The following is a 22,052-nucleotide window of genomic DNA, read 5'->3' on the forward strand; positions in this document are numbered from 1 at the left end:
TTTTTTTTTTTAATAGTGTTTTATACCACTTGCAAGTAAAAGTGTTTTCACTTTATTGTTGTTAATGGTATTAATACGCTTACACCATTTGATAAAAGAGAACTTGACAAAAGAATGCTGTTGCTTTTATTTTAGGCCTTACTACAAACTCATGATGTGGTAGCCCATGAAGTTTACAGTGATGACGCTCTAAGAGTTACGCCGCCCCCAACCTCTCCTTATCTGAACGGAGATTCTCCAGAAAGTGCAAACGGTGATATGGATATGGAAAATGTTACACGTGTGCGATTGGTTCAGTTTCAGAAAAATACAGATGAGCCTATGGTAAATACTTAAACATTTCTAAACCTTTTTCTTGCTTCCGTTGCTGTAAATATTCACTTTTTCTTTTTTTTTTTAAAGAGAATTCTTTTATTAATTTTGTAATATGGTTACGCATTAACAATTACAACACAACAATCACAAAACATTTTGGTGTTCTTCCGCAACTACCCAAAGTTATTCACTTTCTTTCTACTTTTTTTTCTGTACCGGTTTCTATCCAAAAATGTGCTTTTGTTTTTTAAGTACACTTCCCAGAGGGATGGAAAGAGTTTCAAAGAATGGAGACCTGCTGTCCCACTAAACACAAACCAGGCCATACGCTTACAACCTCCAGCCACCTCTGATTTTATTTGACAATGCATCAAAATCTCTACAGCTGTGCACAAGTACTAATGTCCATCTTAGAGACAGATGCTGGCAAAAGTTGAAATGGTACTTGGGAGTTGTCTGCAGTAGATGCATTCTCTAAAATATATTCAAAGGCAGCTACCATCTTTGCTTAATTCTGTGCTTTAGGGGTAGGGGGTAAACAGATTACACACAGCACAAAAAAGCAAATGGGATGAAATCCTTCTCAGGCTGCAGTAAGTGTGACAGAGCTGTGGAGTCGGTATAAAAATCATCCGACTCCTCAGTTTATGATTCCTCTGACTTCGACTCCGACTCCTCTGATTTTCATATGACAGCCTTGTCGATTGTAAGTATGTAACATAAAAGGCATTTCATCACTGCCAAAGTTTAGGAATTTTAAAGCTAAATTAAGATGGCATCTGCTTTTGGGAACAAAAAGCTCTTGGCCAGGAAGCTTACACTCTTCCCTGTTGGCCATCCCAACCTGTCATTGGCCATGTGAATGTCCCAGCATGTTGTCTGTTTAATATGATTCACTGGACCCCCAATCAACTGGATTCTGGTGCATAGATCATGTCCCCTTGCAGAAAAAGATCTTTGCCTTTCTTTACTGGATATTAAAAAAAAGCCAGGGCCATTTTCTGCAAGGGTTAACCCCCAAAAAGTTACTTGGACTTACATGTAGATTTAGGCAAGACCTATAATAAACACAATGCAAACATAGCTGGCACTGTGTGTACTTTAAATGAGGAAAAAAAACCTGCCGGTCTAAGGGATAAAAATTCAAGTTTAAAGAGAACCTGTATTTAAAATAAACACATGAGGTAACTTCAAATGAACATTACATAGTTACCTTGCCATCAGTTCCTCTCAGAAGCTCGCCATTTACTTCTGACAATAATCCCTTCCAGTTCTGACAATATTGAAAGGTAAGTATGACTTGTGTATGCTTATTTTGACTTTTAATTTTCAGTTCAGGTTTTCTTTAAAGGGACTCCGAGCAGTGCAGAAAATATGGAAAGATGCATATCATTTTAAAGCTCTCTTTCTCCTCTTTCCAATGGTATATAAATCGCCGCCCTACGCCTTTTAGTTTTCGCACATTTAATACATTGTATTAAACAGGGCGACTTTTTCTGCTGAATGGAGCTGCTGACTTTGAGAAAAAGTCGCCCTGTTTAACCTGCTGAGCGGTCTGGACGAGCTCAGCTCGTCCAACACCGCCAGAGGCTGCCGCTCAGGCCCTGCTGGGCCGATTTTGATGAAATAAAGTGCAGCACACGCAGCCGGCACTTTGCCAGCCGCGTGTGCTGCCTGATCAGAACGCCAGGGTGGTTAATACAATGTAACTATGGAAAGATGGATATCATTTTAAAGCTCTCTTTCTCCTCTTTCTGGCAACACCTAAATCGTCGCCCTACGCCTTTTAGTTTTCTCTATTTTCGCGATCGAAGCCGCGGCAATTTCGATCGCGAAAATAGCGAAAACTACAAGGCGTAGGGCAGCAGTTTATATATCATTGGAGAAAGAGAGCTTTAAAATGATATGCATCTTTCCATAGTTTCTGCACTGCTCGGTGTCCCTTTAAAGTTTTTAGTTTTAGATCAAAGAAAGCATATATTTACTGTTTTCAGCTTACACACTTTTTTATAGCCAATTTGAGTTTGAATATATATGAATACCCAAAAGGGACTGATAAAAAGCTAAAAGGGGTTTCAATGCAGAATTTACACATAGCTTTTAATTCTATATCCACCTGTTCAATGTGTCAGAGACAAATCATCTAGTGGGTATGAGGCCTCTTAACAATAAGACTTCTCTGTAAAACATAATTTGACTGTTTTTATATTTTATAGTATATATGTCTGTCTTATTGAATTCAGAATTAAGACTTATGTTAAAAATTATGCCACTTCTCCTATGAAACCCTTGCCTCTTACTGTTCCATGTTGGGTATTCCTTTATTTTTGTACTTTGAGTAAAGGGGGATTTATAGCTTCCTTCTTAATGATTTGCAGTTTTTCACTTTTCCACTGCACAGCTGAATCGCAAAATAGCAAATCGCTAGTGATTTTTAAATCTCTAGGGTTGTTACTTCATCATAGAAATCATGAGAAGTATTTTCCATTGTAGTGATTCGATTTGGAAATCGCAATCGCTTTCTGGAGCGATTTTTAGAGTGCTAGTGCAGTGCAAATGAAAAATCACAATCGCATAACAGAATTAATGAAAAATCGCTACCGCTGGTACTCGTGATTGCGATCGCTAGTGGAAAAGGGCCCTTCATGTCTTAAAAAAAAAAAAAGATTAAGCTATTGCTGTGTCTTTCCCCTTTATATGGCTTTTCTCAGTATAGGGATTTCCCCACTTAAGATACAGTTTTAATCCATGTTCAGGCTACTCAAAACCAAGATAATTTGTTTTTGTTTATTTTAGAAATCCTGTAAAATTTAAATTGTTTTGTTGTTTTTTGTTTGTTTTTAGATTGTGTTTTTTTTTTACCATTCTAAAAACTGGAGTTATAATTAGATATGTTTTTTTTTATTAAATGTTAAATATTTTCACCAGGGTATTACGCTAAAGATGAATGAACTGAACCACTGCATTGTTGCGCGAATTATGCACGGAGGAATGATTCACAGACAAGGTATTGCAATGCTTACACATCTTTTATAATTTCGTAGCTGCACAACCTGTCAGGGTTTTCACTGTTTCTTACCGTCAAGCATGAAAGGGTTTTACTGTTAGGTTATAAATGAATAACATTCTGAGTGAAGCCTAAAAACTATTTCTAATCATCTGTATTGTTCTGAATTTGTTTACACTATATAACTAGTATTTGTGAAATTAGTGTAAAATGAATGTCTTCGTTTAAATAACTGTTGGATCTTGGCATCGGGAAATGTGTTTTGAATAACGTTTACATTTGTAGATCTTGATATTTTATGTAGCAAATTTTTTTCAGTATTAGAAATGAAATGCTTCAAGTGAAATTCCTGTTTTCAATTTTATTTAATTTAGAACATGAGGTTTGGTTATTCAAGTTGTACTTGCACCATTTTTTTTATCAGAATATCTTCCTCCATTGACTTGTCATCAGGCCCTAACCTGGTTTGATATTTATGTTGCATCATCTAAGCATATGTCCAATAGATGGTCGGATGGTAATTAATTTTGTGTATTTATATAGCCTCACATACTACATACTATTTTGCCAAACATTTGGATACATCTGTAGCAGTCCCTGCCTTTTTGTTTGTCTATGCTCAAAGGTCTTTAATGCAATTTATAGCCTTGTCCAGAAATCAGTTAACCTACCACTAAGAGCACACAAGCTTCATGCAGATAGTATCTGAAGTGGAATGTAGAACAGAACCCCCAAGCATAAATTCAAATAAATAAATTTAAGAAATCAAACTTTTGTTTTTCTTAACCTCTTAGTAAGGGGGCTTTTAGGACCATTGTAGTCCCTTACACACTCCAATGAGTTCTGGGTCACCATGAGCTTGCTGGTTAGTCTGTACCTCTCCGTGTTACAAGCCCTACTGCATAGAGCCAAATTAATCCATGCCATGCACTGATGAGGATCAAACAATCCGAAACAGTCTGTATGCATGTTGGATTATTATGGCTCTGTACAAATGAACAAGCTGACACATCATTGCATTCCAGCGGTTCTGGAGGTGTGTTTAGCTTCTAAGGGTACAATGGTTAATTTGCATATATTCAGCAGTGATGCCCTGGGAGACATCTCAAGCTCACTCCAACCTGAATTATCGCAAATTCTTTCTGTTTTAAGAAAGCAAACTTTTGTTTTTCATAAATTCAAATATATTGTGTTAATTGTTTGTGTTCATGAAGTCAACAAAACCACCACTCTATACTACTGGGTAGCTGGCTGGAGGTCAGTGATTACACACACAAAAAAACCCAGCAGAAATTGTTTCACTCTTTTCTGTATATGTATGACTGATCCTGTCACAGACATGAGCATAACCACCCGAGTCATTTTACATTTGCTTTAACTACTTTAGCACTAATGTTTGAAATCCCATTCCTTGCCAGATCTTTTTACCATCAATTGTTTAGGATCTCTCATTTGTTTTCAGTGTAGCTAACTTAATGTGAGATTTTTTTTTCTGCAACCCATAGAGACGCTTGGCTTCTTCTGCAAAAAGTAAACCTCAGTAGAACTAACTATATATTGAGATAAATAACCTATAGTTTGATAAGTCACACGTGTGTGTGTGTGTGTGTGTGTGTGTGTGTGTGTGTGTGTGTGTGTGTCAGCAGTGAATCCCACAGTCAGGGCTCCCAGAGGTAAAAATAAATGGATGTGGATCAGTGGAGACTAAATATGGACATCTCAACATGGCCACATCCATAATCTGGACTTCCTACAGTACTTTGCATCACTAATGGCCGTGTGGTTAAAGAGATGCTGCATTGATTCGGTCTCCAATGTAGTGGACGCGTGGAGCAGATGGACACCAAGCAGGCAGCAGAAATATAATCTTTCCCCAGGAGGCCAAAGTAAAAGCATTTTAAAGTGTATGCGAGCTGTTTACTGAGGTCTGAATGAGTACATTAAAACTTTTTACCTAAAGTCAGTTTGGTATGTTGGACGATCTAACTCATTTTTTAACTGCTGAAGCTGAAATGGTGTACTACATACTTTTCACGGTGATAGAACTGCCTTCTGAGTCCATTTATATAAAAAAAAGGTTATGTACTATGGAGCACATGATCTTCAAAAGTTCAGATTTGTTTCTGTTGATTATGTATCGAGCAAGAGTTGCAAGAAGGCTGATAACTAGTGGAGGGAGAGTGTTTTAAGGAGCAACATGTAAATTTTAAGAAAATGTGCCGTGTGATCAAAATGAACAATATTAGATGAATGAACAATAATATATAAAAATGAACTGTAATATATCTTTGCATTGGAAAGATTAGATATCATATTTGCTCATAATAGAAAATAAATATTTAGGAACGCCATCAAAAATAGTCTATGCTTTATAAACTGGGTGAAAAGTCTCTACAGAAATCTTGAAAATAATGGGAGCTACAAAAATCATTAGAGGAGAGGCACTGTTTAACCACATTTACAGTTGCATGATTTATAAAAATGAATGTCCATAATGTTTCATTTCATGAGCCTACACTATGATTTTCCCAGCTGAGAATTTATTCATAATGGTTTCCGGTTTCCCATCTTTCAAAAGTTTTACAAGTTTGATAAGGTGTTTTTTTACTGATCAATATACAAATGCCATGCTTTATTTAAAGAAGGGTATTAAAGATTTTTACCATGTAGTAAAATGTAGTTCATACCCTAATTCTAAGTTATTAAAGGAGTCATCAAGCAAAAAACCCTCCCCACTCCTAGGGCTCAACGATTTTCGTTTTTTAAACCGAAATCTCGATCAGCGGCAAGACGATCTTGAGATTGTCAAAGAGGACGGTTTTCCACACTGCCACTGTGCCCTTCTCTGCACCAGCTCCCGGCCCCCCTCCGCATTGCCACGCTCAAGCAGCTGGGAAACCGGTTTCGCCTGAGAGGAAAGCGGCACTGCCGGCCATGTGATGCGGGCAGCGGCGACGCTGGTGACATGGAGAGAGTGTGGCACTGTTGGTCATGTGATGCGGCGCCGCTACTGGTCACGTGATGCTGGCAAGAATGCTCAAGGCGGCTGGGAGGAGAGCCTTTTGCAAGAAATGCAGAGCGCCATCCGCCTCCTCACTCCCGAGCTGAAAATCACCCTGGGGGCCAAAGGAGCCACACGCTTGTCCAGGCTAGAAGTGTGCTGGAAGGGGAGGAATCGTGCTGGGGACAGGTGTGTCATGTGCTTGGGGGGGGGGGGGGGGGCCATGCTGGGAGAAAAGCGTGTTGTGCTGGGGGACAGCACGGCAATGCGGATCAGGACTTTCTGGAGGATGGGGCTGGGAGCTGGAGAAGGTATCAGCGGCGGTGAGGGAGAGACAATCTATCTGGCTAACCTGTAATGCGGCACCTAAAACTGCACACTACGGACAACGTGGACTTCATTGACAGTAGAAGAGGTCAGCCTCTGCATAGGTGGGGACCCTGGGCCCGGCGGCTGGGAGTGGAGATGCTGCGTGGGACATGTCGGCTGCAAGGGGCTGGAGGAAGTCGTGGGTAAGTAGAGCGAGGGGGCAAGGGTTTTTTGCTTGATAACTCCTTTAAGATGCAACTCCTGTAATAATGCAATATCTGATTTGATACCCTTTAGGTAGCTCAGAAAGCTCGCTCTCTTAACAATCTTATTCATATCATTAACAGCTGCATAATGTAATTGTATATTTAGAAAAAACGAACACAAAATGTACCATTTTATTAGGAGTTAAAAGGTATGCTGACAAAATTGCCTTGAATGTTCTATTTAGTTTATTCACCGCCAATGTTACAAACCACATTATAAGCATTAAAAAATACTTTCATAGATTTATATGGCAAGAGAAGATTCTTCAAATAAACTAATGACCTTGGCTAAACTTAAGGGTCGTTATGCTGGTTCCAAATGTCAGGTTATACCACACGACAGCAACTTCTGCGCCAATTGTCCTAGAAACCAGTGTACCTGTGTCTGCGGACCAAGACGTGACAGACCAACCCATCAGACACAATCCCCCAATTTTAAAAAGTGGCATAAAATATTGAAACTGGCAATATTAAATGGCACACAAGCCAAACAAACATAATTGTAATGCAAAATGAAGATTAGAATTGCTGTGGGTAACCGTTCCACTTTTCCTTTTTTTTTTTTTTTTTTTTATATTTCTTCCCTCTAGTTTTGTAAACCAATTTTATTCTCAAATGTTCTATTTGTAACATAATTTTTTTTTCGGTCAAGAATTTGTTGACTATTAAATATATATACCCTTTTAACCTGGTGCTCTTTACTTTCCCCTCTTCCCACATCCCTCCTTTATCCTTTGGTTCCAATACTGACTTATGTAATTTTACATCGAAAAATCTTCAATAAAATGTTATCTGTTAAAAAAAAAGTGTATATATTTTCTAGGTGGTGCTACGGAGACATCCTGGACTGACTATTTTTTTTATTTATTGTACAGGTACCCTTCATGTAGGTGATGAGATCCGGGAAATCAATGGAATAAGTGTAGCAAACCAAACTGTGGAACAGCTTCAAAAAATGCTGGTCAGTTGTTTAAAATTATATACTAGAGGTGTCAACAGTTTGTGTTTTTGCTTTAGTTATAAGAGATTCATAATGTTTCCATTCAATGTTGTACATTGAGTTAATGACTCCAAGCAGCCCTTAACCACTTTACCCCCGGCGGTACGAATTTCTCCGCCCCTTTTTTCCCTCCTAAAAAAACAGGGACTGAGAAATCCGTACCTTCCGCGCTCCCGCTGCTGTCCGCGCTACCGCCGCTCGTGCGCGCACGCCCGCCGCTCGTGCACGCCGCCGCCCGCTTGCCCGGAGATCAATGAACGGGAAAATCCATTCCTGTTCGTTGATCTAAGCCCCCGCAATGATCTGCTGCTTCTTTCAGAAACAGCGCGATCATTGTGATTCTCCAGCCTCCTACTGCTTCCTGTAAGCGTCCTTCCGGACGCTTACAGGTCGCATGTAAACAGACTCACTGTGGCCATCTTGTGTCCAAATAGTAAACTACACCCTAATGCATTTTACACATACAAATAAATTGTTTTACATAATAAATTAACTCATTACCTCCCACACTCCCCAATTTTATTTTTTTTTGTAATTTAAAAAAAAAAAAAATATAAACAATAAAAAAAAAACATAAATAGTTACCTTAGGGACTGAACTTTTTAAATATTTATGTCAAGAGGGTATAACACTGTTACTTTATAAACTACGGGCTTGTAATTAGGGATGGACGCAAAACTGAAAAAATGCACCTTTATTTCCAAATAAAATATTGAGGCCAAACATTGTGATAGGGACATAATTTAAACGGTTTTATAATCGGGAATAATGGGCAAATAAATTTCATGGGTTTTAATTACAGTAGCATGCATTATTTAAAAACTATAATGGCCGAAAACTGAAAATAATAAATTTTTCCCACATTTTTTCCTATTTTCCCCATTAAAACACATTTAGAATAAAATCATTCTTGGCATAATGTCCCACCTAAAGAAAGCCTAATTGGTGGCGGAAAAAACAAGATATAGTTCATTTCATTGCGATAAGTAATAATAAAGTTATAGACGAATGAATGGACGGAGCGCTGAAAGGTGAAAATTGCTCTGGTGGTCAGGGGGTAAAACCCCTCAGTGGTGAAGTGGTTAATCTACACCTAATCAAAAAAGAACTTCTTTACAGTGGCCCAGTCAGATTTGCCTTTACTCTTTTTTTGGCATTTATTTTCACCATTTTATATATGGCATAACAGTATATAAATCCTGGTAATAATTTAGCACCTCATTACAGATGGACAGTGATGTGCAAATGTTGTATGCAAATGTTTGCAACTTGACAGTGGACCAAGTAAATCATGCCAAGGTAGAATTCAATTGTACCATTTTAGGCTGCATAAATTTGCATACAAAATTAGTTTCCAACTCCGAATTATTTGTATCTCTCTGAGTTAAGTTCAGAGGGGGCCCCAGATGCCAGCCTAATAACGCCACCTTTCCCCACCTAGATTGGTATAGGGGTATCTATTTTCACACAAAAAGGTTGTTAAAAAAAAGACACCCCACATAGAAAAAAAACTTTTATTCTAGTTTCGAATACCTAACTTATACCTTCCTGGCATTTATTTTCCACACCATTTTTGTACCAAAAGCAGTATAATTCTTTAAGGTTTTCTTTATAGTGTAAGCATTTTTGCACACCCCTTGCTAATTGCTATCTTGCAAGCTGTCTGCGAGCATGTGTACAATATAAAAAAGCATTAATATTGAAAACCTAATGAATTTAATAAGTTTCCAAGGCCATGCATATAAATTAAAGAGTAAAAAAAAAAAGACAGAGGCATACAATTACTGTGAAAACTAATGTGTAAATGTGAGGGTGTGGTCATGCACATGGGCTAGCAGGTAGCACTAGAAGAGCGCGATACCCATCTAAGGATAGATTGCATCCCAGATCTTCAGAGGTCCCAGCACTCTGGCTAGTAAAAAAATCTACTTCCTGATCAATGTATGGCGATGAAAGCACCCCAATAGCCAAGGGTTTACATGCCACTTGTCCTCTTTTTGTATATTATCCAGAATAGACTTAATATATGATTCCTTTGCAGGATAATCCTTGATACATGTTAACTAGAGGAATTTCAGACCTCTGGAGGAGGTCCTTGACTTTGGTGCATCAGTTACTGGTCGCCTATGATGGCTCTCTCCCCATTGACTCACTGTGCCTAGAGTCCAGTTGCTCTCTTACCTTAGTACAGTAAAAAAAAAAAAAAAAAAAAAAGATTGGCTATACTAAATGGTAAACTAAGCAAATTAGAATTTTTGAGCATGGTGACAAAGCTAGCAAATTACTAGCTCAAATGGTAGGTCATGAGAAAAGCCCAACTCCTATTGCTAAACTTATAACTCTGGTGTAGAGTTGAGGCATCCGGGAGATATTTTATATGAATTTTATATGTCTAAAACCTCTACACTGCAAACTAATCTTTATTATGTAGATATCACTCTCTCACTCTCTCATTTTACTACAGAAGAGCTTGAGTCACTGGTGGTTGGCATCACTCTTGAGGAAATCGAGCCAACTACAGTGGTGTGAAAAACTATTTGCCCCCTTCCTGATTTCTTATTCTTTTGCATGTTTGTCACACTTAAATGTTTCTGCTCGTCAAAAACCGTTAACTATTAGTCAAAGATAACATAATTGAACACAAAATCCAGTTTTAAATGATGGTTTTTATTATTTAGTGAGAAAAATAACTCAAAACCTACATGGCCCTGTGTGAAAAAGAAACTGCCCCCTGAACCTAATAACTGGTTGGGCCACCCTTAGCAGCAATAACTGCAATCAAGCGTTTGCGATAACTTGCAACGAGTCTTTTACAGCACTCTGGAGGAAATTTGGCCTACTCATCTTTGCAGAATTGTTGTAATTCAGCTTTATTTGAGGGTTTTCTAGCTTGAACCGCCTTTTTAACCTCCCCGGCGTTCTATTGAGATCGCCAGGGAGGCTGCGGGAGGGTTTTTTTTTAATTAAAAAAAAACTATTTCATGCAGCCAACTGAAAGTTGGCTGCATGAAAGCCCACTAGAGGGCGCTCCGGAGGCGTTCTTCCGATCGCCTCCGGCGCCCAGAATAAACAAGGAAGGCCGCAATGAGCGGCCTTCCTTGTTTTGCTTAGATCGTCGCCATAGCGACGAGCGGAGTGACGTCATGGACGTCAGCCGACGTCCTGACGTCAGCCGCCTCCGATCCAGCCCTTAGCGCTGGCCGGAACTTTTTGTTCCGGCTGCGCAGGGCTCAGGCGGCTAGGGGGGCCCTCTTTTGCCGCTGCTCGCGGCGAATCGCCGCAGAGCGGCGGCGATCAGGCAGCACACGTGGCTGGCAAAGTGCCGGCTGCGTGTGCTGCACTTTATTTGGTGCAAATCGGCCCAGCAGGGCCTGAGCGGCAGCCTCCGGCGGTGATGGACGAGCTGAGCTCGTCCATACCGCTCAGGAGGTTAAGGTCATGAGACAACATCTCAATAGGATTCAGGTCAGGACTTTGACTAGGCCACTCCAAAGTCTTCATTTTGTTTTTCTTCAGCCATTCAGAGGTGGATTTGCTGGTGTGTTTTGGATCATTGCACTGCTGCAGCACCCAAGATCGCTTCAGCTTGAGTTGATGAACAGATGGCCGGACATTCTCCTTCAGGATTTTTTGGTAGACAGTAGAATTCATGGTTCCATCTATCACAGCAAGCCTTCCAGGTCCTGAAGCAGCAAAACAATCCCAGACCATCACACTACCACCACCATATTTTACTGTTGGTATGATGTTCTTTTGCTGAAATGCTGTTACTTCTACGCCAGCTGTAACGGGACACGCACCTTCCAAAAAGTTCAACTTTTGTCTCGTCGGTCCACAAGGTATTTTCCCAAAAGTCTTGCCAATCATTGAGATGTATTTTAGCAAAATTGAGACGAGCCTTAATGTTCTTTTTGCTTAAAAGTGGTTTGCGCCTTGGATATCTGCCATGCAGACCGTTTTTGCCCAGTCTCTTTCTTATGGTGGAGTCGTGAACAATGACCTTAATTGAGGCAAGTGAGGCCTGCAGTTCTTTAGATGTTGTCCTGGGGTCTTTTGTGGCCTCTCGGATGAGTTTTCTCTGCGCTCTTGGGGTAATTTTGGTCGGCCAGCCACTCCTGGGAAGGTTCATCACTGTTCCATGTTTTTGCCATTTGTGGATAATGGCTCTCACTGTGGTTCGCTGGAGTCCCAAAGCTTTAGAAATGGCTTTATAACCTTTACCAGACTGATAGATCTCAATTACAGTACTTTGTTCTCATTTGTTCCTGAATTTCTTTGGATCTTAGCATGATGTCTAGCTTTTGAGGTGCTTTTGGTCTACTTTTCTGTGTCAGATAGCTCCTATTTAAGTGATTTCTTGATTGAAACAGGTGTGGCAGAAATCAGGCCTGGGGGTGACTACAGAAATTGAACTCAGGTGTGATAAACCACAGTTAAGTTATTTTTTAACAAGGGGGGCAAACACTTTTTCACACAGGGCCATGTAGATTTGGAGGTTTTTTTCTCACTAAATAATAAAAACCATCATTTAAAACTGCATTTTGTGTTCAATTATGTTATCTTTGACTAATAGTTAACGGTTTTTGATGAGCAGAAACATTTAAGTGTGACAGACATGCAAAAGAATAAGAAATCAGGAAGGGGGCAAATAGTTTTTCACACCACTGTATATCTAATCTACTATATATAACTCTTAAGACTAGAAAAGCCCCTGACCTTTACTACTCACCATGAAAGCTATATATAATCTATAAAAAAGTGCCTTGGCTACTTAAGGACTTTAAGGAAAATTTAAAAACAAATAGAGCAGTAAACAAACGTGAATCTGGCACTGTACCTTTGGTGGCATGATTCATTGAAGATTTAGAGGTACATCACATCACATTGTAAAATTCATCACAGTTGTACATCACAATGTAAAAATGTATCACAGAAGTGCATCTTGGTGGTATAGGTGCTAGGGGTCCTGTTGCCTTTTCTAACCCTTTAGCAGCCAATTTATTTAGAGGCTTGCAAGTGCTTCAGGCCAATTTATTTTAGCAATTGTTTTATTTGTTACATTACCTTGCTACTAATTAGTACTGCTGTAATGTGTGTTTATGTCCACTTGCCCACTAGGAGGCAGTGTGAGACAATAGCAAAGGACTTCTTCTTTCAGTTTCTATATCCTCTGCTAGCAGAGACATCAAAGCATTCCAAGAATTTACAGCACAATGAGTTCTGCCAGCTGAGTTCAAAATACATTGCACTATCTCGAAGAAGATAATTTGTTTGAGACTGCAAAAAGGTTAAATTTCAAAAGCAATGCAGGCTTTACCTCTCTATCCTGGCAGTAGCTTTGATTACAGTCCTATATAAAAAGGAATGTGATACATACTAGGCTATTCATACAAGCCAATTTCCCTGTTAAATGTAGACCGCAAAATACTGGCTAAGTTCTTATCAATACGATTAAATAGAATTATTGCTTCTGTCATCCATGAAGGCAAATCTGGTTTCATTCCGGGAAAAGGCAGTGACATTAAAGTGGACCTGAACTCAGAACGTCCTCTCTGCAGTAAAAGATACGCAACAGCATAATAACCTTAAAACAAAAAAACCTCTTTGTTGGAGCTGATATAAATCATAAAATAAATCTGCACTGTTTCTACGTCCTAATTCATGGAAGCAGACATATTGTTAACATCCTGTGCTTTTAAATGATCTTATCTACCATGGCATTCATGTGCCACAGGAGAGCTCAAATTACAACTTGTGAATAGTCTCAAATGAGGGGGAATTAGACAGGCTAAACTCTCTAAATACATACAGGGTGCCTTTCTCAGTTTTCCTTCTGTCCTGTGCAAGAGTTCAGGTCCACTTTAACCTGCAATAGTTAATGACCTCTCCACTCAACATGTCAATTCAAGATCTAGGTTCTAGCATCCCTTGTTGCTGAAAAAGCTATCAACACTGTTGAGTGGACTTAATATTGAATGTATGCCATAAATCTATATTGGAGATACTTTCTTGCCTTTATCATCATATACCATGCTACAATGAAGCAGGTAGTTTCAGCGCATGATGCTTAGCGCCAGGCACTGAAACCAGGTGCCCCATAGCAGCAATGTTATGCTGTGCAGGGCGTGTAAGGGTAATTCAGGGCTACGACAGAGTCTTTGTACTTTCACCTAGAGCGTGGTACGATTCAGGGATGCCCACTCTGCCCTGATCTTTTTGCTCTGCCTATAATTACCACTTTTCAAATTTGGGAGCTGGCAGGTGGGTTTATGCCTTTAAAAAAAGGGAAGGGGTGACAAGGATCTCCATTCACCCGGTTATAGAATATTGCTAAATTAAAAGAATTTACCACCTGATCCTCCTATATGGCTGGATGAAGGTATTGTTAAGCTGTAAACTATAGAAAGCAGTGATATCATGCAATTCAATTGCTCTTAAAGATCAGCATTTTTTACCAAATTATGTGTACTACAGGTATCTTCAACTCCACCACACCATCAAAACCCAGTTTGATGAACACCCCTTAACTATGGAATCACATCCTATTGAAGAACTACGAATCCACTCTGGTCTTACACGGGTCACATCACCGTAACATGGGGTGCTGTTGACTGGTGATATGGGGACTTTTAAGAAACCTCTTTTAGCCTGGCAATGTGACATTCATGATTTGACTGAAGAAGAGTAGCCTGAAGTCAATTCACACGCTATTAAAAACTCCTACTTCAATGCGACACAAGCTGACCACTCATATTTCTTTATAAAACGTATTTAACATCATATAGAGTCTTTTAAATAGAGCCTTGCTCATGATATTTGTTGAAGATGTGGTGATACGGTTTTCCCTTAGATGTTCAGGAGCCAAATGTATATCCTCACCAGACTCGACAATTAATTTCCATGTACTCCCAAGGCCCTGCTTCTTGATCTTTTCTAAGAAATTTCAATTAAATATCGGCAGTGTTTAATAGCTAGATTACTTATATTTTATGCTAAGAAACTGGTGGAAGAACCCCATGGCACCGACTGACAGAACTTATAGCACTCATAAATGTAGGCTTGCCTCTGTACAAAAGTGTCTACGAAAATAGAAGTACTACTAAAAAGTTTAGGAACTGTTGGATATCTATTTATAAAATTGATATGTAGATGTAAACTATACTTTACCCATTACAATATCTTCTGAATGAGAGATTATTCTGCTCCTTATATTGCTTTGTATGGGGCTAGGGGTTTTGGCTAGAGAGACCATAAGGATTGATTTAACTGTTTTTCAATATTTTGTAAAAAAAATTCAAGAAATATTTATCACAAAGTGTATATGTAACTAAAAAGTGTATCTGAACTATAGATGTCTTCTGCACGCCTTTCGGGGTGCAGTGAATAGTTGCACACTAGCTGTGCCATTTGCTGCTGTACTTTTCTGACTACATCTGTGCCAGATATTTTTTTCCAGTTTTATAAACATGTTTTGTAATCTGCTGTGATACATGGAGTAAGGAACTTAGAATAATGGCATAGTTTAAAGAGAAATTCTAAATCACTCTCGCTGATCTGTACTTTTATTTAATCTGTAGTTATGAACACAGGTGTCAGTTGAAGATATCTGTAGATGCATAGAAAATTTTCATGTCCTGTTTTTTTTTGTTAATGAAATGGCATTTCTGGTGGCTCCTTTTGTAGATTAAACTGCTGGCTGATTGTATTGGCTAATTCCCTGCTAAATTATGATATCCATACTTTATACAATGAGTAGTAGATCAGGTAAATGATCAAAGTCTTCCACCTTGCACCTTTACATAACTGTCCTCCCCTTAGGGCCCGAGGCCCACTAACACAGTTGTGTCTGCTTCTGTCCACTTTTCAGCATCTGTCATATTGATGTGTTGCTGAAAAGCGGACACAACTGCGCACATCTGCATTGGTGGGCTCAGGCCCTCACTCCTTTTCCAGTACGCCCAACATGAGTTGGAATGGACATGTTGGATCAATGTGCAGACAGCCAAACATTGGGTTTCACATCCTTATTTTTAATAAACTTTTGTGTATGTTCTTTACTTTAATTTTAGTCAACACAAATGTTGTCTCTGTATAATTAAGACTATGTCTATCCATCTTATGTGCTACATCCATGACCCAGACTCTCAGCTGCAGCAGAGGGACACCCAGTACTTTTTTCATTTGACTAGTTTAATTTGCACTGTCCTGCTTAATACTGCTTAGAAGCATGTTAATGAATGATAGTACAATTTATAAAATACATGTTGCAAAGGTTAAAAATTTGGAGGGAAATTTTATTCAGTGTTAGTGTTTCTGTTTGTGATGAATTTTGTTTTTGTTTTTTTACAGTTTTGTGGTGTTAAACATCTTTCTTTATATTTTCAGAGAGAAATGCGGGGTAGCATCACTTTCAAGATTGTTCCAAGTTACCGCACCCAATCTTCATCCTGTGAGGTAATTCCTCCATACTCTGACCACCTTCTCTTCCTGTACCTTGGTTCTAACCACCTGCTAATGGCTGTTATATGCTTCTTGAGAAGTTTTTTTCTGCCTGTGCTAGTAGATCATGCACACCAATTTTACAACAAAGATAACGGAACCATATATGTCTCACTCCTTTAGAGTCTGTTTTCTTCTGAAAATAACATTTCCGTTATACTATTTTACCCGTAGTATTTTCATTTTCTTATTAAGGAGTTATTTAAGTAGAGTTATAGTATATAGGCTTTTTTTTAAAATTGATCTTTCCATGTCGATGCCAATGCAGAAATTGTGCAGCAGCCAGTAATATTTAATCTTTAAAAAAAAATGTGTTCAGTTATTGCATTTTGCAGATTATTGTTCATTGGTTGTCCGATAAGCTCTTATGTGCTTTTGTATGACATGAGCAAATTAGAACTTTTAAAAATTGGTATAGAGTATATTGCATTTCTCCTATGGCTTTATTTTTTCAGGCAAGCACCTGTTGTCTCTTCAGCTGTTTATTAGATTGTCTTGCATAGAACTTTGCAGTTTGGATGTGTGCTTTAAGTACTGGTTATCATCAGTTTGGGGACTAAATTAATATTGATGAAACTTGTTCCTGAAATGTAATAGTTGGTGAAATTTCATATGGTTGATTAGAACTATAAAATATCTTTCTCTTTTTCAGAAGTTTACCTAGCATGACCTTTTGAGCATACTGATCTCCTTTCTTTAGTTTTTACTAATTGGAGTAAGATTAGTATTCTTCAAGTCTACGTTAACTCTACATATCTTCATGTACCTCCATATACCTTGCAGAGAGATCCCTTGGAGCCCAAATTAAGTTACTCTCAAATACATGTGCTGCTTGTTGAAATTCACTGCAAAGCCTCCTGCCTTCCAAGGTTTATAATTTGTCACTGAACTTTGCATTAGTCTAATAGGTAGGATTGGAAAATGGAAAGGGCAGAGCTAACCAAGGAATTGGTCGGACTAATCTAAACTATTAACCATTTTTTTATGTATCGAAGTATCCTAGAATTTAGGGCTCCTGGAATACTCTACACTGTATAAGATGCATGCAGACAGGTCTACTTGCTTGCATGTCACTCGTGTTAACAGATTTAAATGCTGTATAATTACTGTATAGTACAGAATAACTACTTACAAACAGCAGTATAGTTAACATTTTGTGCCCCCTTTACCAGAGTGCTGCTTAATGTGCTGCCCAATCCCATTATATGTAGAATGAGCCAATACATCCTGGCCTGTCAAAATTTTCAATGAAGTGTCTTCCCACTATGGTATCAGTGAATGGATAAGCCATGAGTGTTGATAATTATACAGGTGAAACTCCTACCCCCTACCTAGATGAGAATTGACATCAGAAATTATTGTGCCTGGCTAGCCTGCACCAACAATTTAAATATCGTAATGGAGTGAGTATCGGTCTTTTAAATTATAGGTCTTTATGTATGCAAGTTAAAATTATAGACCAAGTAAATGCAGCCCAGCAATACTTAGAGGAACTTTAACTCAGGACTGACTTTCATCCCAGTCAGTAGCTGATACCCTCTTTCCCATGAGAAATCTTTACCTTTTTTCAAATAGATCATCAGGGTGGTGACACCCCCAGTGTGATGTCATGACCGTGGTCCTGAGAGTTTGCTGTCTATGAACCTCATTGCATTGTGGGAAATAACAGGTTTTTCCAACTAAAAGCCTATATAAAATTCGCACTGTTCCACCCTAGAGCAGTACACAATGTATACATAAGTCCAAGCAGAGAAAGAGGGGTTTTAAAGGAAAATTTCATTCTTTATTCTTCAAATCACAAGTCTTCCATGTTGTGGATTCAAGTTGTGGACATAATTCAGAAATCCAGTTCACCTTGTATCCGCAAACCTGGAAGACTTGTGATTTGAAGGTTTTTCCAACTGCCAAGCAAGCAGTGTCTCCCTCTGTGCATAGAACTCTCAGTAATCTAACATTCCGCACAAATCACCTGGTAGAACTAAAGATGTGGCCACCAGTGATTCCTTTCAGAATGTGAATCAGGGAGAAGAAAGATACACGGAGCAAACACTGACTGAATCTATAAATTAATATTGTAAAAAATGAGCAATGTTGTTCGTTATGTTATTTTCACTACAGTTCCTCTTAATGTCAGTCCAGTTCTGTATTCCTAGGATCTGAAGAGCGTTGCAAACTTGGAGTGACAGTTGCCATGGACTTTGTGCAGATTGTCTTATTAAATAAGAGTTGCTTAGGCAATGCATGCAGCACATATCAGGCTTCAGGCGTGCAGTCTTGGACTGACATGAAGGAGCTGCTGGAAAATCTCTATCTTTTAATAATTCACCCAACAGGAAACCACCAGCGCCGGACAATTAAAAGCCCCGGATGCGTCGTACCGCACCACGCTAAAACTCAGCATTAGATGTAAAAGGTAAAATGAAAGTCTATGGATTTTCATTTTACCTTGGCTAAAGTAAAGTTCTGACTTTGTGTCAAAGCACCAGAAATCGGCTCTGTTGTGAAAGAGATCTAAGCATTTTACTTTACCTTCTAAACATTTCCTTTGTCATCCATTCGTGCTAATGCAACTAGAGGAATAAACCTCTGCTTATCACCCTTGTGTATTTTGGACAGAAAAGGTTCTCTCTTTAATCTGGTTGAACTCTATGGACATATGTCTTTTTTTTTTTTTTCTTTTTTTTTTTTCCAACCCAAATAAATAACTATTACTTTTGGAACCTTTTGGATAGTGGTACATATGTTGTTTATATATTTTTGTTTACATATGTTGCATATGTTGTTTATTGTAAATTGCAACATCCACAGGTCCATTATCTGGCCAACTTTTCCTAATATACTTACAAAAAAGTAAAAATATCAGAAAGAATGTCCGGCCTTGAAATATATAAATGAAATCTGAGTGCAATTTGTTTTAGTCAGTCTTGCTATAATGTGACTATACACTACCAGTCACCCCAAGTTTCCCAGTGTTTTATTAAAAGTCAAGCAGTTCAATGTCTCATTGTACTCTGCAAAGCCTAAAACAAATAAGCAGTTGAAGTTAAAGAAATAATGGAATTCAAGTGTAAACCAAAATGTATTCTAAAGTTTTTTGTCTTATCAAAGTAGCCTCTAGGGATGCTCAATGAGATGTGAATAATTGATGTAGGATAATGCGGTTTATGCAACTTTAAAATTGATCAATTGAGTTCACCCTGGCATTATTAGATTTGTCCATTTTCAGGCTGCATAAATTTGTGTACAATATTTGCATCATTTTAAACATTGACTATCCTCAGCAGCTACCTTTGATAGATATAACTGCTAAATACACGCATGGCATTCTTTTTACAATGGAAATCAAATATTCTTCAGAAAGTTCTTCCCTGCTGTGTTGCTTAAAGTGGATCCGAGATGAACTTTTACACATTGCATAATTGTGTTCCTTTCCTATTGTTTATAGGGCATTCCTCAAGCCAAATCATTTTTTGTTTTTGTTTTAATAATCTAATTCCCTATAAACTAAACAAGCCATGCCCACAGGTTTTCAGAGAGCCAAGGCACTTTCAGACAGTAGCAAGGGCTCATGGGAGCTCAGTCTGGGCAGGAGGAGGGGGAGGTAATACTAGCCAGAGATTTCAGAGGGGAGGAGGAGGGGGAATTAGGTTGTTTTGTTCAAGATGCAGATAAGCCTGCCTCTATGTAATGTTTACAAACAACTTGGCTGCTGTCGTATCACAGGAAAAAATAATCATATTCTATTAAAGCTGTTTGCAGCTAGATTTTCTGTGTAAACTATCTAAACTTTAGATAATATATATAGTTACTTGTTATAGTTAGTTTTTCATCTCGGATCCGCTTTAAGTTCCCAATAATGTATAGCACTTGTACATTGCTTTGCTTTCACTCTTCTGTCCGGTTCATCCCAATCCAACTCAATGGGCTTTAAAGAGGAACTTTAACCTTGGATTGAACTTCGTCCCAATCAGTAGCCGATACTCACTTTCCCTCGAGAAATCTTTACCTTTTCTCAAACAGTTCATCAGGGATATCTGTATGGCTGATATTGTGGTCCTCCCACAGTGTGATGTCTGGACCATTTCTTCCTTAGTACTCAAAGCGCATAGATATGACTCAGATCAATACAGGGTTGAAGGCTGGACTGTTTTACAGAGGAAGTAGTCAGGTGTTCATAAATCCCATACTAAACAGGTGTCTCTTTGTGTTTGGACTTAAATGCTTCCAGCGATTGAAGCAAGTAAAAGCAGTGCCGAAGATTCCAACGCACATGACGCCACCATAGGCCGTAATAGAAATTACGGCTAATGCGGCGCTCAGACAGTAATTTGGCTGCCGTCAAAAGACTGAGCCCAAATTACTATAAAAACAGCGTAATTTGGTGGTGAGCTCCAGCTGAAAGCCGAATTACGTAATTCCTCCTTGGTCCGTGGTGGCATAGAGGGCAAATAGTATTTAACGCTGCTGACTTGTGCAGGGTGAGCAATTTTTAATTCCCAATCAGTCTGTACACCCAGACTGCGCACAGTCAGTTGTTCAGGTCTGATCTCCCTATCTTTAGTCGTGTTGGCTGTAGAAAAGACCTGCACTATTGGGTGTTATGATGGTCTTTCTCTCTTCCTATTGTAAATTGCCTTTTTCTCCCATTTTAAAGCAACACACTATTTTCTGCAGTACTGTATTGGTCAGACAATGCTCACAAGGGTGTGGTACCACAGTATGTCCCAAAACTATTTTTATGCAGACAGAAGGGGTTGTAAGAAGCCTAGAAAAAGTTGGGACACTGGGAATTGATAGCAACAACAGGCTTGATCCACTCCATTGCTGCACAACAGCTATAAGTTATTAAACCATTTCTTGTTTGCTGTAAAAGGTAATTTAATAGAATTCTGACGTGTACACTACTCTTCAGTTTTGGGTAACCTCACTTTTTGTTTAACCTCTGGCAGATCAACACTTATCTTTTGTAACATTTCAAGGTATTCATGTGCTTGAGCTGCTTGAATTTCAGTTGAGGTAGATATTGGGACATTCTAAGACTTTTCACTGATGGTGTATGCTTTACATCTTTATTATAGGAAATCTGTGATTTAAAAAAATACTCACTTTAGTAATCCTCTAGATCTTCCAATCCTTCTTGAGCTTGCCACTAGTCGCCAGGACCTTCTTCTTTGTAGCCATGTTCACGTCTGTGAATATGCGCAGATGCACTAATGGCCCCCACATGCGCAGTGGCACAGAGCCATGCAGAGGTGGCTCCAGGCTTTCTTGCACTGGCGCAGTGGGGCGGTGCTTCAGAGGGGCCCAGCACTGGAATAGTGTGCTCAAATGGGGGAGAAGCCTTTTATCTCCCATTTGAGCACATATATCCAGAGACTCCCCTCTGCTGAGGTGTGTATCTTAAAAGGACAACTGAAGCAAAAGGCATATGGAGACTGCCATATTTATTTCCTTTTAATCAATACCAGTTGCCTGGCTATCCTATTCTGATTCTCTCTAATACTTTTAGCCTTAGACCTTGAACAAGCATGAAGCAGATCAGGTGTTTCTGATATTAAAGCAGGATTGTCACCATAAAAATCAAATTTCAACAGCAACTGGTCTGAGTGTAGTAAGTGATAAAGATGTGAATCCTGCATTCAAAACTTCAAAACG

The 22,052-nt window shown here is 38.9% G+C and overlaps 1 protein-coding gene across 17 annotated transcripts in view; it reads left to right on the forward strand.

Moving 5' to 3' along the window:
• Positions 1–22,052, forward strand: part of CASK (calcium/calmodulin dependent serine protein kinase) — a 461,253-nt gene that overhangs the window by 338,304 nt on the left and 100,897 nt on the right. For all 17 annotated transcript variants that reach the window (XM_068269833.1, XM_068269836.1, XM_068269834.1 and 14 more), the window contains 4 exons: positions 136–324; positions 3,244–3,322; positions 7,774–7,859; positions 16,284–16,352. In XM_068269833.1, coding sequence (XP_068125934.1) covers positions 136–324; positions 3,244–3,322; positions 7,774–7,859; positions 16,284–16,352 — 423 coding nt within the window. The remainder of the gene's footprint in view (positions 1–135; positions 325–3,243; positions 3,323–7,773; positions 7,860–16,283; positions 16,353–22,052) is intronic.

The sequence above is a fragment of the Hyperolius riggenbachi genome, chromosome 2 (assembly GCF_040937935.1).
Source record: "Hyperolius riggenbachi isolate aHypRig1 chromosome 2, aHypRig1.pri, whole genome shotgun sequence".
NCBI classification, from domain to species: domain Eukaryota; kingdom Metazoa; phylum Chordata; class Amphibia; order Anura; family Hyperoliidae; genus Hyperolius; species Hyperolius riggenbachi.